Source organism: Anolis sagrei, chromosome 11 (genome assembly GCF_037176765.1).
Source record: "Anolis sagrei isolate rAnoSag1 chromosome 11, rAnoSag1.mat, whole genome shotgun sequence".
Lineage (NCBI taxonomy): Eukaryota > Metazoa > Chordata > Lepidosauria > Squamata > Dactyloidae > Anolis > Anolis sagrei.
In genome coordinates, this window is record NC_090031.1 from 8300001 (window position 1) to 8317056 (window position 17056).

Genomic DNA, 17056 nt, shown 5'->3' on the forward strand with positions numbered 1-17056 from the left:
CCTCCTAAATGCCTTCCTTATTTGATTTGCATCCTGCTTTCCTTTCACCTGTCTCTTTTCTTAGTAGACACTCCATTCATAGCAGTGCGGGAAATGAAGATCAGCTGTTTATACAAAATTTATTCTCCCTGAATTTTGAAAAATGTATTTTTTGTGTTTCTCTTCACAAAAGTAAACAAGTACATTGTTGAGATTTTGACTGCTTTGCGATGCAGTCAAAATATACCCTCATTCTTTGTATTTTAAATTATTTCCTGATACTTACGTACTGTTTTAATGATTGTTTACAGTTTATGGATGTATTTTAATTTGATTTATGTCTAACTGTAATTGTATAATTGTAATTGTTTGTGTTGGCATTGGATTTTGAATTTTGCCATTACCTATGTGGAAACCGCTTTGAGTCTCCTTCGGGGTGAGAAAAGCGGTATGCAAATACAATAAATAAATAAATAATACTTACTTAGGCGATCCCTTGTAGTCCGAGGATGATGGTCCTCCAAATGTAGTATCCTGGCAGTGGGTCCGTAGGTGACTGTGGAGCCCTATTCTTGATCTGCATCTTCTCCTACAATGAGGGCATTGGTTTCCAGGTGGAAGGCGGTCCTGGTCGAGGTTGGCTTGACGCGCCTTCCTCTTGGCACGTTTCTCTCTTTTGCCCTCCATTCGTGCCTCTTCAAATTCTGCAGCACTGCTGGTCACATCTGACCTCCAACTGGAGCGCTCAAGGGCCAGGGCTTCCCAGTTTTCAGTGTGGTGGGCTTTGAGCCCATCTTGCAAAGTTTATTCCCCCTGAATTTTAAAAAATGTATTTATGTTTCTCTTCACAAAAGTAAACAAGTACATTGTTGAGATTCTGACTGCTTTGTGATGCATCTACCCTCATTCTTTCTATTTGAAATTATTTCCTGATATGAGAAGCGCAAACAGTAAAACTTTGGTTTTATATCTTTTTTTTTCCTCCCGCAGATCTATAGCTGCTGCATTGCAACATCAGAACCCGAGAATGATTCGCTGCAGAAAGAGGAATTGGGTGATTATAATCATTCCTTTTCTGATCGTTCTGTGTGTTCGAATGTACTACTGGACGGCACAGCTTCCTCTTCCTGCTCCACTGGAGCTGCCCTTTGACCCTTGCAAAGGCAAAATTGCCAACGATACCATCACAGCATTGAAGTACAACAAAACCTTCATTGTCTCCGCGTATCACGACAACAGGGAACAAAACGTCACCCGTATGGTTGCGATCGTAAACTACAAGAAAGTGGAGGACCTTTACTGCTGGTTTTGCTGCAGCCTCAGTGGCCGAGTCTCAGTCATCAGAGCAGCCATAACCGTTCACCAGGACAGAGTCGCCTCTCGTTTTGGTCCGGCCGAAATCGTGTGTTTGGAGCCACAGCTCTGCTACCCAAAATACGTGTCCGTTCATTCGTCCCCAAAAGGCCAAGCCAAAGATCTGCCAAGCTTTGAGATCAGGAACTTTTGGCCGAGGTTCTCCTTTTTTTCTGCTGAATTCACTCTTTGCCTCTCTGTCATGTTCGGAAACTACAGCAACGTCTTACAATTCATCCAAAACGTGGAAATGTACAAAATCCTTGGGGCGCAGAAAGTGGTGGTCTACTTGCACAACTGCAGCCAGATGATGGAAAAAGTCCTGGATTTTTATGTTGCAGAAGGCACCATTGAGGTGATCCCGTGGCCGATTAATTCGTATATTAATTTCTCATATTTCTGGTACTCCCATAAAGATTGGCTGTATGGGAAAGCCGTTGTTCTGAACGACTGCATCTACCAGAATATGTACAGGAGCAAATACGTCGTTCTTAACGACATCAACGAAATTATTCTACCTATTCAAGACTTGCGTTGGCGTACGATGATAAACAGCCTGGAGCAACAGAATCCAGAGTCAGGCATTTTCCTTTTCGAAAGCAATTTCTTTCCACAAAACGTATTTTCTGCTCTCGATAGCGATTTCAACGTTTCCTTGTGGAAAACCGTCCCAGGAACCAACATTTTGCAGCACATTTACAAAGAACGCAACAGAGTCTGGCTCAACAGCCCAAGGCGGATGATTGTCAACCCGAGGAAAGTGGTGCAAACTTCGTCCGACTTCATTCTCAGGGGTTACAGTCGAACGATGGACGTTCCCAAAGATATCGGGATCCTTTACAATTGCAGAGAACACCGCGAAAATGAGATCCCCGACCAATATCTCATTAGGGACACAGCAATCCAAAGGTTTGGCAAGCCTTTGGTTAAGAGCGTCAATGAAGTGCTTGCGAGACTGTTCCCGAAAAAGACATCTGATTCAAACAAATATTTGGAACGATTTGCCAGTATCTTAAAATAGACCCTTCTACATGTACAAGTTGCTATTTCTGTTGGAAGAAATAGGCACTTCATTTGGTTGTTGTTTACAGTGGCTACGTTTTTGTTTGTTTGCTTTGTGCATGACAGACTCAACAGAAAACATAATTTGATAGCTGTGATTGACTGAATGATAGATTAACACAACCACAATTTTTTTGTCAATGGATTCCCAGACCATTCACAGCTTCTTTAAAACTTGTCACAAGCTCTGCATCTATAAAACTATATTAAAGAGTTGAATGCTATGGCTGAGATGAATCAGTATTTTGTGAAAAGGTTATCGGTCCAATTGATACTGCATTTAAGGCTAATGGTCCATTAGAAGTCCAACAGTTTCATAGTTGTGAATTTTTTCTGATTTTATTTATTTATTTATTTGCTGTATTTATATACTGCCTTTCTTAGTCCGTAGGCGACTTTAGACAGAACTGAAAGTAAATGTATGGCAGTGTGAATCATAAATATATGTAATGTGAAAATAAGGATGAAAAGGAATACACACACATATATATATACATACACACACATGCATACATACACACATACATATATACGTACACACATATATGCACATACAGTAGAGTCTCGCTTATCCGACATAAATGGGCTAGCAGAATGTCGGATAAACAAACATGTTGGATAATACCGAGTCTCCTACTGTTATCTTTCCGACGCGGCACTAGACACCTAGAAAGTAGGTGTCTAACAACAGGGTGTCTAACAACAGGGACTAAAAGAGTTAAAGCAAAGTAACTCGGCGGGACGAGAGGGGCCCAGCAGGAAGTGCCTGGATGCAGAAGAGGGACGTGGAAATCACAGAGGGAAGGAAGGAGGACACTTTTGCTTCCGGTCCTGCCTCTTTTCCCCCTTTCCTCCCTCCTCCTCCTCCTCCTTGTCTTGCCTTTTTCACTTATTGGGAATGGAGAGAGATTTGGGGAACGCTCCTTTAATTGAAACGGAAATTATGGAAGAAAAGGAGGGCGTCCGATAAAAGCGTCGGATAAGACAGAATGTCGGATAAGTGGTACAACTGGTACAACGGGCGGCAGCCAGGCTCCTTACTGGAGCAAACTATAGGGAGCATACAACACCCCTATTAAAACAGCTTCACGATAAGTTGCCGAGCCAAATTCAAGGTGCAAGTCATGACCTATAAAGCCATAAACGGTTCAGGCCCCGCCTATCTCCGTGATCACGTCTCCTTCTATGAACCGGCACAAACTCTTAAGATCTTCCGGGGAGGCCCTCCTCTCAGTCCTACTACCATCTCAAGCGCGGTTGGTGGGGACGAGAGAGGGGGCCTTCTCAGTGGTGGCTCCCCGCCTCTGGAACGTCCTTCCAAGGGAAATAAGACAGGCCCCATCCCTCCCCTCCTTTTGTAAGAGCTTGAAGACCTGGTGGTTTCAACAAGCCTTTGAAAATGGCCAGTTCTAACTCAGCCCTACACATTGTCAAATACGGCCTTATTCTTCCTACCAATTACCCAGATTCTTTACTCTAATCGGTCCCGGAATGAACAGCCACAGACCCGTACCTAATATTATTGTGGCCTGCCGTAGCATTTCATTTAATTCCTGGGCCCCCTAGAATTTTTGGGCTTGCACAAATCTTGGCTCAGCCTTTTAAATTTTTTTAAATTGCCTTGAAAAGACAGGATAATTTTTAATATATGTGTCTTATGGCGACAATTTTTACGCATATTTTGTTGTGTTAATCTTATGGTTATGTTGTTTTTACTTTGTATGTGCTGTGATTTTTACCTGGGAACCGCTCTGAGTCCCCTCAGGGAGATAGAGCGGTATATAAATAAAGTATTATTATTATTATTATTATTATTATTATTAAGCGAAGGTCGGATAAGTGAGACTCTACCGTACATATTTTCTAACTTCATTGATTCAGTAGACTATTTCCTTACCACACAAAAAGGTTTTGTTGGTTGTTCTGAATGTTCACTATCGAGTATTCTGACTACATTCAGCATCATCTGCATTTATTTTAAGGCCAGCGGGTATTATGTTTTTCCAGGTAAGCTTCTGCTTTGATGGCAGATAAGACCTGTTATCAAACTTAATTCTGCGGTTAGGAATGGTTAAATTAAATATTGAATGTTGACTAAAGTTGTTATTCCCTGTAATTGTTTTTAGATTGTTCTTCGGGCTTCTGTTTCCGCAGACTGTGAATTGGAGTTAGAGATCCGTTGGTGTATATTTACTCTACAGACATTTCTGCACTCACAGAATTACAGATGACCCTTGGAAATAACAAGAAATCGCCATTAAACTAGTAGATTAGGTCTTCCTTTCAGTTTATTTTACAGCCACATCCGTTCTGCAAAGTTCCCCTTTTTTGAGGCTGTTTCACAAGAATGTTTGCATAATGGCGATGTCACAGCCGTGTGGTTTAGTTGCCTCGAAGCATCACTCCTCCCTTAGATCTAGAAGATTGGTTTGCCAGAGGACGGTTGCGCCAACAGGCTTAAGAATGCTTTGATTTCATTATTGTTTTAATAAGAAAAGTAAGATAGAAGTAACAAATAGTTTGAGGAGTCCGTTTGAAACAAGATGGGAAGGTCTTACCTGGATTGTGACACTTGAGGCTAGCAAAAGAGGTCCATTTGCAAAAGAGGGAGACGGGATCCCTATCGATATCAAGGCTGAGTAACCTTTTCACCCAGAGCCTTCAGGGTAGTTTGTAAAACCTTTCTTCGGGTAATTAAGGCACAACATTTAAACGTACGTACATTAAGGAAAGGATATAGTCCTGCCCACACATTGCATTCTCACCATGTTTACTGTGGAATTCAGTATTGCCAATGGTTGCAGGTGGAAACACCCAACGGCTGCTTTGAGTCTCATTTAAGAGAAGAGAGTGGGATGAGGATAATAAGACTATCCTTCTGGGGAAATAGTCCTTGGTAGGTAAAACCAAATCTTCTTGGACCCTGATCAGTGTTAAAAGTAACCTGAAACATTGTCTTTTCGGGTTGTGGTAAGTTTTTCGGGCTGTATGGCCATGTTCTAGAAGCATTCTCTCCTGACGTTTCGCCTGCATCTATGGTTGGCATCCTCAGAGGTTGTGAGGACACTGGGGTAAATCTGTGCTGCATTGATTATGCTACACAACGATTGAGTTGAATGGTAACATTGCACTAGTAGGGTGTTGTGTGGTTTCCAGGCTGCACAGCAGTGTTCTAGCAGCATTTGCTCCTGATGTTTCACCTGCATCTATGGAAGGCATCCTCAGAAGTTGTGAGGATGTTACCCAGATATTTTGATGTTTTACAATCCTTGTGGGAGACTTCTCTCATGTCCCCGCTTGGGGAGCTGGAGCTGACAGAGGGAGCTAACCCGTTCTCCCCGGATTCAAACCGTTGACCTGTCAGTCATCAATCCTGCCAGCACAAGGGTTTAACCTATTGCGCCACCAGGGTAAATTTGTGCTGCATTGATTGTGCTACACAACTATTGAGTTGAATGGTAACATTGCATTAGTGGAGTGTTGTATGGTTTCTAAGCTGCATGGGAGGGTTCTAGCAGCATTTGCTCCTGACGTTTCACCTGCATCTATGGCTGGCATCCTCAGAAGTTGTGAGGACGTTACCCAGATGTTTTGATGTTTTATCATCATTATGGGAGACTTCTCTCATGTCCCCGCTTGGGGAACTGGAGCTGACAGAGGGAGCTCAACCCGCTCTCCCTGATTTGAACCGCTGACCTGTCAGTCATCAATCCTGCCAGCACAAGGGTTTAACTTATTGCGCCACCAGGGTAAATTTGTGCTGCATTGATTGTGCTACACAACGATTGAGTTAAATGGTAACATTGCACTAGTGGGGTGTTGTGTGGTTTCCGGGCTGCATGGCAGTGTTCTAGCAGCATTTGCTCCTGACGTTTTGCCTGTAGATGTAGCAACCACACAACAATACCCCAGTGATTCCAGCGATGAAAGCCTTCAACAATACAAAGTCATTTTTAAACATCTGGGGGCCTACAGGTTGAGAACCACTGATGTAGATGTTGAAAAGCAAGGGGGAGAGAATGAAACCTTGTGGGACCCTGCAGGTCAATGGCCAGGGGTCCGAACAGGTGTCTCCTAGCATCACCATCTGGATATGATCCTCCAGGAAGGAGGATCGTACCTGTCTGATAAATTTTACCCACCTGATAAGTTTCTGGAACCCCTCCTTGCACTCATAATATTTTCCATTTGCTGGGAGACACCTTCGCTGTGAGAACACTGACATACCCAGTACTTTGCGTAACCATCTCTTATAGTTTGTGGCAAAACAATTACTCAACCAAGAATTCACGAAACAAGCAGTGATGCAATTTCAAGAGAAACAGTTTCATGGACTGGCTTCCTTTCTTCCCCGCAACTGTCTTCTGATTATATGTTTTGGGCGCGTCCAGAAAGACTCGTACCGTTCAATTTGGCAGCGACGTTCCCAACGAAGCTTCCGTTTCGGTCGTAGATCAAGGTGAGCGTCATTGCACTGCAGAGTCTACTAGTGGAGAAAAAAGCAGGGTATAAATAAACATAATAACAATAATTAATCATCATCATCATCATCCCAGGTGACAGCAGGATTGAAGAGAAACAACTGGAAAAACAACTGACCACCTTGATTACCATTTCATGGTTTGACAGAGCCTAGAGCAAACTTTTGTTGAGAGGTGATTAGATGTCCTTGTTTGTTTCCTCTCTGTTGTTGTGCTGTTGTAATTTTAGAGTTTTTTTTAATACTGGTAGCCAGATTTTGTTCATTTTCATGGTTTCTTCCTTTCTGTTGAAATTGTCCACATGCTTGTGTATTTCAATGGTTTCTCCGTGTAGTCGGACATTGTGGTTGTGAGAGTGGTCCAGCATTTCTGTGTTCTCAAATAATATGCAGTGTCCAGGCTGGTTCATCAGGTGCTCTGCTATGGCTGACTTCTCTGGTTAAAGGAGTCTGCCGTGCCTTTCATGTTCCTTGATTCGTGTTTGGGCAATGCTGCATTTGGTGGTCCCTATGTAGACTTGTCCACAGATGTCCACCATGCAAACAAGGACATCTAATCACCTCTCAACAAAAGTTTGCTCTAGGCACTGTCAAGCCATTATATGCTAGGTGGTCAGTTGAAACATTCACACCTAGCTCCAGCAGACAAGAGTCCTTTGTCTCACCCTGGTCATTCCACAGATATATAAACCCTTGTTCCTAGTTCCAACAGACCTCACTACCTCTGAGGATGCTTGCCATAGATGCAGGCGAAACATCAAGAGAGAATGCCTCTAGACCATGGCCATATAGCCTGAAAAAACCTACAACCCAATAATAATAATAATAATAATAATAATAATAATAATAGATAGGGGCAGCTGTTAAGTCACATAGCATGTCTGATCCCATATCTGATTCTTAGTACAGTAAAATGTTGTATATTGAGGAAGATTAGGTAAAGTCCAGTCATATCTGACTCGGGGGGTTGGTACAGCTTATATATGGAACCTGCTGCTTTCGTTGCTCTTTGTATTCTATGAGTAATATGGTTCGCCCAAGCACCAGATGAAGAGAACATAATGCCTAGATGTTTGTAGCAATTAATTTGTTCCAAAGGTACGCCTTTCAAGGACCACGTGTACCGTTTCCTGTTTTTTTCCAAAGACTATAATTTTGGATTTATCCTTGTTCATAAAAAGGTAAAGGTTGTCCCCTGATATTAAGTCCAGTCATGTCTGACTCCAGGATGTGGTGCTCATCTCCATTTCTAAGCCGAAGAGCCGGCGTTGTCCATAGACACCTCCAAGGTGGCTGGCATGACTGCATGGGGCGCCCTTACCTTCCCACCTATTGAGCTACTCACATTTGCATGTTTTTGAACTGTTAGGTTGACAGAATTTATTTATTTATTTATTTTGGGTACTTCTACCCCACCCTTCTCAACCCCCTAAGGGGGACTCAGGGCGGCTTCCAACCAGCATACGTTTGATGCCTACAATTCAACACAATAAAATACATAGTAACAATAATTATAAACAGTTAAAACATTACATTAATACAATGAAAAGCCAGCCTGGTGGCCATCGTTTTGCCAAGTCCGTAATTAATAAATTCATTCCGCTTATCATAGTCCGTTTCCAAAGCTTTAGTCGGCATTGTCCTTGTCAGTCTGCCAGATTAGCCAAAGGCCTAGTCCCATATCCTTCTGAAAGAGAGGAGGGATGACGATGATCTAATTTCCCCGAGGAGTGAATTCCACAAGCGGGGGGCCACCACCGAGAAGGCCCTGTCCCTCGTCCCCGCCAATCTCATCTGTGACAAGGGCAGGGCTGAGAGCAGGGCCCCTCCAGAAGATCTTAAATTCCTAGGCGGGACGTAGAAGGAGATACGTTTGCCCATGTTATTGTGATAGTGATTATTGTAATTTTATATTGCTATGTTGTCTTTGTTTTATGTAATTGCGTTATTATCGGTTTGTTTTATTTCATGTAATTGTTGTTTTGGGCTTGGCCTCATGTAAGCCGCACCGAGTCCCCATTGGGGAGATGGAGTGGGGTACAAATAAAGTTTATTATTATTTATTATTATACGTTCGGACAGGTATGCTGGGCCGGTGCCGTATAAGCTGGGGCTAACAGCAGGAGCTCACCCCACTCCCTAGATTCAAAACGGCAACCTTTTGGTCAGCAAGTTCAGCAGCTCAGTGGTTTAACCCGCTGCGCCATCAAAAGATTACTGATCCCAATAGTCTGGTGTTTATATTGTCCCAAACTGGTTGAAAGGGTTTATGTCAGTGGTTCTCAACCTTCCTAACGCCGCGACCCCTTAATACAGTTCCTCATGTTGTGGTGACCCCCAACTCTAAAATTATTTTTGTTGCTATTTTATAACTGGAATTTTGCTACTGTTATGAATCGTCATGTAAATATCTGATAGGAAGGGTGTATTTTCATTCTCTGGACCTTAGGAGTTGTAGTTACTGGGGTTTATAGTTCAGCTATAATCAAAGAGCATTCTGAACTCCACCAGAGGTGAAATTGACCCAAACTTGGCACACAGAATGCCCATGACCACCAAAAAATAATGAAAGGGTTAGGTGAGCATTGGTCTTGAGCTTGGGATTTCTAGTTCAACTATCTCCAGAAAGCACCGTGGACTGAAAACAATGATAGATCTGGACTAAACTTGGCACAAATATTCAATATGCCCAAATGTGAACACTGTTGGAGTTTGGGGAAAATAGACCTTGACATTTGGGAGTTGTAGTCGCTGGGATTTATAGTTCACCCACAATCAGAGAGCATTCTGAACTCCACCAATGATAGAATTGGGCCAGACTTCCCACACAGAACTCCCATGACCAGCAGAAAATACTGTGTATCCTGATGGTCTTTGGCGACCCCTCCGACACCTCCTCGCGACCCCCCCAAGGGTCCCGACCCTCAGGTTGAGAAACACTGGTTTATGTGGTAGATCACCACTCCCTTCAAATCTCTCTATATCTTCACTTGGATTGAGCAAGGAGTTTTGAAACTTGGAATAGGTCCAGCCGGTTTGGCATGTGTGTTTGTAAATAAATTCAAAGGAGATTATAATCTAGGTTTTGACTATGGTGTGCCCATTAAACTTTGCCTGCAATTGGTCCATATGATACCCCCTGCCCTTCCAGATCATTGCTGTAGCAAGGAAAATAATGTTATGGTTGGGGGTCACCACAACATGAGGAACTGTATTAAGGGGTTGCGGCATTTGGAAGTGGGAGAAATACTGATCTGCGGCTTGTTGAAAAGGAGATAAGCAATACCCGCACAACCCAGTTTGGATCCGCACTATTAATTCTCCTTCTGGCGTAGTTAAAACCCCAACCTGTTGGGTCGCTTGGCTCTGTCCTTCTTTATCCGTACATGCGATCAGGTAGCAAATTGCATCCAAGTCTTCCTTTCAAATGCCTTCGAATAGTCTTCTGCTGTTAGCAAGTTGCCAAGCTTGTTTTTCTAGCAAGCTTCAATTTTTATGACATACCCAGATGCGCCTGTTGGGAAAAAAAACCTGGATGCTCTGTTGGAGCTTCAGCCTTCTGTGTCTCTTCTTCTCCTGTGTCTCTTTTTATTATTTTGGATGTATTTGGTCTTTTCACCAGATATGTGGAGTTGCAATATCTAGATGATCAGCTGGAAAATAAATGATTTACTCAAAGTGAAACAGTAAACCTGAAGGGTGAAGGATAATCTGGCTCGGTGTTGCACTATTTTTGGAATATACGGTACTTGTTCTGGCATCTGAGAAGTGGAAAACAACGTGGAAACATACAAGCTTGAGGTGTGGCCCTGAGCGAGGAGTGAGCAGGTACTCTGTTTTGTTTTATCTTTGTTTATCAGTATCGTTTTTAGAGTCCTAAATAGTGCTGAATGTCCATTTTTCTGACTCGTAGCATTGTTGTAATAGGGAAGGGAAAAAACTAATAATTTTAGAAGGCACATTAAATCATGCTTTTTTGTTTGTCTACTGATTTCTTTTCTTGTGGATCATTTCAGATAGAAAATGAGTTATTTACTTGTCCTCTGCTGCTTTTTGTACTTTAATTACTTTATAGAGGGTTCCCTTTTTACATAAAGAGGAGGGTCAGGTGTATAGTACTCCATGTTCACTATGCAGAGGCAGCCCTAGGTAATTTTCAACGGTAAACAAACAGTATTTTGCCCACCCAACCAACCAATCACTGATATATATTTTCTCTCCGTCGTGGGAGTTCTGTGTGCCATATTTGGTTCAATTCCATCATTGGTGGAGTTCAGAATGCTCTTTGATTGTAGGTGAACTATACACAGGGGCAGCTCAACCCATTACGCAAAGTAAGCATTTGCAGTATAGTTGATTTTTCCCAGGGGCGCTCTTGAGGCGCTCTTAGGTGAAAATAGACCTTGACATATGCAAGTTGTAGTTACTAGGATGTATAGTTCACCTACAATCAAAGAGCATTCTGCACTCCACCAATGATGGAATTGAACCAAATATGGCACACAGAACTCCCACAACGAACAAAAATATATATATCAGTGATTGGTTGGGGGGGGGGGTGCCAAAATACTGTTTGCTTACCATTGAAAATTATCTAGGTCTGCCTCTGACTATACATCCCTTGTGTATAGTTCACCTAAAATCAAAGAGCATTCTGAACTCCACCAATGATGGAATTGAACCAAATATGGCACACAGGACTCCCACGACAGAGAGAAAATATATATCAGTGGGGGGGGGGGGGGCAAAATACTGTTTGTTTACCGTTGAAAATTACCTAGGCTGAGCCGCCCCTGTCACTATGGTAAAGGGATAATAATAATAATAATAATAATAATAATAATAATAATAATAATATACATCACACAGTCCTAGACGCTTGGGAAGTGTTCGACTTGTGATTTTGTGATACAAATTCCAGCATATAGATCTCGTTTGCTGTGACATACTGTGCTTTTGTGTCAGTAATAATAATAATAATAATAATATACATCACAAAGTCCTAGACGCTTGGGAAGTGTTCGACTTGTGATTTTGTGATACAAATTCCAGCATATAGATCTCGTTTGCTGTGACATACTGTGCTTTTGTGTCGGTAAAATAATAATAATAATAATAATAATAATAATAATAATATACATCACACAGTCCTAGACGCTTGGGAAGTGTTCGACTTGTGATTTTGTGATACGAAATCCAGCATATAGATCTCGTTTGCTGTGACATACTGTGCTTTTGTGTCAATAATAATAATAATAATAATAATATACATCACAAAGTCCTAGACGCTTGGGAAGTGTTCGACGTGATTTTGTGATACAAATTCCAGCATATAGATCTCGTTTGCTGTGACATACTGTGCTTTTGTGTCAATAATAATAATAATAATAATAATAATATACATCACAAAGTCCTAGACGCTTGGGAAGTGTTCGACTTGTGATTTTGTGATACAAATTCCAGCATATAGATCTCGTTTGCTGTGACATACTGTGCTTTTGTGTCAATAATAATAATAATAATAATAATAATAATAATAATAATAGACAGTGGTGGCTGTTAAGTGACATAGCATGTCTGATCCCATATAGTTCTGATTCTTAGTATAGTAAGATATTGTATATTGAGGAAGATTAGGTAAAGGTTTCCCCTGACATTAAGTCTCATAGTGTCTGACTCTGTGAGGTGGTGCTCATCTCCATTTATAAGCCAAAGAGCCGGCATTGTCCGTAGACACCTGCAACCAAACCTTTATTCACATAAAAGTAGTGACCTGGCTCAGGAATAGGCACCCAAGCTCCCTCTCTTGCCTCTGGCTGTGGGGACAAGGCCAAGCATTTTGCAATCCCCAAAGCTCTCCACCCAATTTTGGAATAGCCTTGGATGGGGGTGGCTTCTTCAGCTGCTCTACGCTGAGCCTGGGGACAATTTTAGTGTGACTTGCTAAATGAGATGTTTGCAAGCTACTAATTTTTGTGATGATTACAAAAAGACACAAACAGCGAGTATAAGGTAGGCTTAGACTCTTGTCACAATTAGAAGGCCAACCTCTTTGCATATTGTCATAAGACTGGACTTTGGAGCTGCCAAATGGGAAATGCCAGTCTCTGGTATACAAGGGATATTTTTGCTTCATGGATTACTTTCCCTTGTAGGATGAAGTATCCATTGAGTTATGCTTGCTTCAATATTTAGAGTACACTGTTTATTATCCAACTAGCCATCCTCTGCCAGGCGTTGCTGTGGCCCAGTCTCGTGATCTGGAAAATAAAGTAACGAGAAAGTGTTGGTTTCTAATATATGTAATTACTTTCTGCTTGTGGGTAAACAGTATTTCTTGTTGTTTCTTTGTCAGTGTTGATGTGGAGAGTGTCTGGTTTGCCCACTCTGGAACATGCAACATACAATTGTCCTTCTTTAGGGGTCCCTTTCAAATCTACCCTATATCTCTCTGTGTGTGAATCATATCTATCTATCTATATCTATGGCTGGATGTCTCTTTGTCAGGGGGGCTTTGATTACGTTTTCTTGCCCTACTGAAGAGAGTTGGACTGGATGGCCTTAAGTATTTTCTGTTGGTCATGGGAGTTCTGTGTGGGAAGTTTGCCCCAATTCTGTCGTTGGTGGGGTTCAAAATGCTCTTTGATTGCAGGTGAACTATAAATCCCAGTAACTACAACTCCCAAATGTCAAGGTCTATTTCCCCAAACCCCATCTGTGTTTATATTTGGGAATATTGAGTATTCTTTCCAAGTTTGGTCCAGATCCATCCTTGTTTGTCCAGTGCTCTCTGGATGTAGGTGAACTACAATTCCCAACCTCAAGGTCAATGTTCTCCAAACCTTTCTAGTGTTTTATGTTGGTCATGGGAGTCCTGTGTGCCATGTTGGGTTCAATTCTATCATTGGTGGAGTTTAGAATGCTCTTTGATTGTAGATTAATCATAAATCCCAGCAACTACAACTCCCAAATGACAAAACCATTTTTTTGAGTGATGGTCACTCCTTAGATTAGCAGGTGTCTTGTGGTCAAATTTGGCACAATTTGTCCAGTTGTTTTGAGTTATGTTAATCCTACAAACAAAAATTGCATTTTTATTTATATAGATATAGATCAGAGATCCTCAAACTACGGTCCGAGGGCCGGATACAGCCCTCCAAGGTCATTTACCCAGCCCTCGCTCAGGATCAATCTAAGTCTGAAATGACTTGAAAGCACACAACAACATTTTAATTAGTGTATTGTTTTAAAGTGTTCTTGCACTACGAATAAGATATGTGCAGTGTGCATAGGAATTCATTCATGTTTTTTTCAAATTATAATCCGGCCCTCCAACAGTTTGAGGGACTGTGACCTGGCCCTCTGTTTAAAAAGTCCGAGGACCCCTGATATAGATGGTCACTTGTTGGCCTGTTAGGTGTGTTGTGTCCAAATTCGGTGTCAATTCGTCCAGTGTTTTTTGAGTTATGTTAATCCCACAAATTAATATTACATATTTATATAGATTACTCCATGTTTTTGGTATTATAGGACATAAGTATTGATCATATCCAGATTATTTGCCTTGACTTCTCTATTGCAGGTTCATCCATCGTGCACATTCGGATGCGGCACCAACTTAGAATGATCTGCTTCAGAAAGAAAACCTACTTGGCTATAGGGATATGTCTGGTGGCTTTTGCTTCCATGCTAACACTTTCCTACCACCAGATACAGAAATACCATCTTTTACCAAAAACGGTTCTGCGGAGAGATCTTTGCAGAGGAGAAGTCACCAACAATTCAATTTCGGTCTTAAAAGGCAATAGCACATTGGTCATTGCTGCCTATTTTGATAACAGGCAGGAGAAGACAACGCGTGTTATTGGCATCGTCCATCATGAAAAGGTCAAGGAACAGTATTGTTGGTTTTGTTGCCCATCCAGGGACGAAGCCTACGTCTCAAAAGTGGTCACCAATGTCCATTCGGATCGGTTTGGGTTCCCGTATGCGGTGGCAGACATGGTCTGCATGGAGCCCACTAGCTGTGACCCCCATTATGTGGCTTTGCACCCATTTCCTAACGAAGATATCAGTCTCTCGCCGTGGTTTGAGATCAAAAACCGGAAGCCTCAAGCTTTTCCTGTGGACTTCACAGTGTGCATTTCCACCATGTTTGGAAACTATAACAATGTCCTACAGTTCATCCAGAGCATGGAAATGTACAAACTCCTCGGGATGCAAAAAGTGGTGGTCTATAAGAACAACTGCAGCCAACTGATGGAGAAAGTCCTAGACTTTTATGTGGCCGAAGGGACACTGGAGATTGTTCCCTGGCCAATCACGTCCTACCTCAACGTTTCTAAAGAATGGCTTTCCAAGGATGATGGGACTCAAATTGGCTACTATGGGCAGATTGCAGCGTTAAATGACTGTGTGTACCGGAATATGTACCGGAGCAGGTATGTGCTGCTGAACGACATCGATGAAATTATACTGCCCATCAAGCATACAAATTGGAAAGCCATGATGGAGAGCCTGGAGGAGCAGAACCCAGAGGCTGGCGTCTTCCTCTTTGAGAGCCACCTCTTTCCTAACACCATATTCGCCCCCGACGCCATTGACGTTCCCTCCTGGAACACGGTCCCTGGAGTCAACATATTGCACCACATTGTCCGAGAACCGGATCGGAAAGAGATCATCAACCCACGGAAGATCATTGTCAATCCCAGGAAGGTGATCCAGACTTCAGTTCACTCCGTCCTCCAAGCCTTTGGCGAAAGTGTGGAGGTTCCTATGAACATCGCGATGGTGCACCATTGCCGACTCCCACACCAACCATCCCTGCCCCAAAAATTCCTCATTAGGGACACCACGCTCTGGAGATACAACTCGTTACTCATCCATAGTGTTAGCCAGGTGCTACAAAAGATATCATTGTCACCAGAGAAGCCATAAACACAGAGCAGAAGGGATGAAATCCTGGTCAGCATTTCATAATGTGTTGTCGAAGACTTTCATAGCTGGAATCACTGGGGTGTTGTGTGGTTTCCGGGCTTTATGGCCGTGTTCTAGCAACATTTGCTCCCAACGTTTTGTCTGCATCTGTGGCTGGCATCTTCAGAGGCGAAACGTCAGGAGAAAATGCTGCGAGAACAAGTATGGGCAAACCCAGGCCCGAGGGCCAGATATGGCCCCTTGGGCTATTTTCTGAGGCCCTCCTCTCTCTCACCATCCTATTCTTCCATCCTTCTCTCTTTCCTTCCTTCTACCTTCCCTCCCTCTTTCTCCTTTCCTGCCATCTTTTTATCCTTCCCTTTCTCCCTTTCACCTTCCTTCCTTCAATTTTCTCTTTCCTTCCTTCTCCTTTCCCTTCCTCCCTTCCTTCCCTCCCTCTTTCTTCTTCCCTCCATTCCCTTCCACCCTTTCGTCCATCCTTGCTTCTCTTTCTTTCCTCCTGCTCTTCCTTCCTTCCATCCTTCCCTTTCACCCGTTTGTCTTTCCTTCTCTTTTTCCTTCCTCCTTCCTACCCTTCCCTCCCTCTTTCTCCTTCTATCTTTCCCTTCCACCCTTCCGTCCTTTCTTCTTTTTCCTTCCTCTTTCCCATCCTTTCCTCCCACCCTTTTGCCCTCCATCCTTCTCTCCCTCTTTATCCTTTCCTTCCACTCTTCCTTGCTTCCCTTTTGTCTTTCCTTCCTTCTCTCTTTCTTCCCTCCTTCTCTCTCTCCCTCTTTCTCCTTCCATCATTCCCTTCCACCCTTCCGTCCTTTTTTCTTCCTCTTTCCCTTCCATCCTTTCCTTCCACCCTTTTGTCCTTCCTTCTTTCCTCCCTCCTTCCCTCTCTCCCTTTCTCCTTCCATCCTTCCCTTCGTCCCATCCTGTCTTTCTTTCCCTTCCATCCTTTCCTTCCACTCTTTTTTCCTTCCTTCTTTCCTCCCTCCTTCCCTCTTTCTCCTTCCCTTCCTACCATCCTGTCTTTTCTTCCTACCATCCTTTCCTTCCACTCTTTTTGTCCTTCCTTCTTTCCTCCCTCCTTCCCTCTTTCTCCTTCCATCCTTCCCTTCCTCCCTTCCATCCTGTCTTTTCTTTCCTTCCATCCTTTCCTTCCACATTTTTGTCCTTCCTTCTTTCCTCCTTCCATCCGTCTCGCCCTCTTTCTCCTTCCATCCTTCCCTTCCTCCCTTCCGTTCTGTCCTTTTTTCC

General features: G+C 42.8%; 3 protein-coding genes across 3 annotated transcripts in view; 2 read left to right on the forward strand and 1 right to left on the reverse strand.

Annotated features, from left to right (window-relative positions):
• The window catches only part of LOC132763682 (beta-1,4-galactosyltransferase galt-1-like), a 23050-nt gene extending 17061 nt beyond the window's left edge, over nucleotides 1-5989 (reverse strand). The window contains exon 1 of the mRNA XM_067471840.1: nucleotides 4953-5989. The gene's annotated coding sequence lies outside the window, so the exon portion shown is untranslated. The remainder of the gene's footprint in view (nucleotides 1-4952) is intronic.
• LOC132763933 (uncharacterized) lies at nucleotides 996-2494 on the forward strand. The gene has a single exon (XM_060757757.2). The coding sequence runs from the start codon at nucleotides 1007-1009 to the stop codon at nucleotides 2351-2353; it is 1347 nt and encodes a 448-aa protein (XP_060613740.2). The 5' UTR covers nucleotides 996-1006; the 3' UTR covers nucleotides 2354-2494.
• A 4197-nt stretch (nucleotides 5990-10186) lies between the features above and the next one.
• On the forward strand, nucleotides 10187-16040 carry LOC132763681 (glycosyltransferase family 92 protein F59C6.8-like). Its single transcript, XM_060757383.2, has 2 exons — nucleotides 10187-10702; nucleotides 14457-16040. The coding sequence occupies exon 2, from the start codon at nucleotides 14480-14482 to the stop codon at nucleotides 15809-15811; it is 1332 nt and encodes a 443-aa protein (XP_060613366.2). The 5' UTR covers nucleotides 10187-10702; nucleotides 14457-14479; the 3' UTR covers nucleotides 15812-16040.
• The last annotated feature ends 1016 nt before the right edge of the window (nucleotides 16041-17056 follow it).

Excerpts from the sequence above, each read along its gene's own strand:
- LOC132763933 (XM_060757757.2), top strand. The coding sequence starts at position 1,007 with ATGATTCGCTGCAGAAAGAGGAATTGGGTGATTATAATCATTCCTTTT.
- LOC132763681 (XM_060757383.2), top strand. The coding sequence starts at position 14,480 with ATGCGGCACCAACTTAGAATGATCTGCTTCAGAAAGAAAACCTACTTG.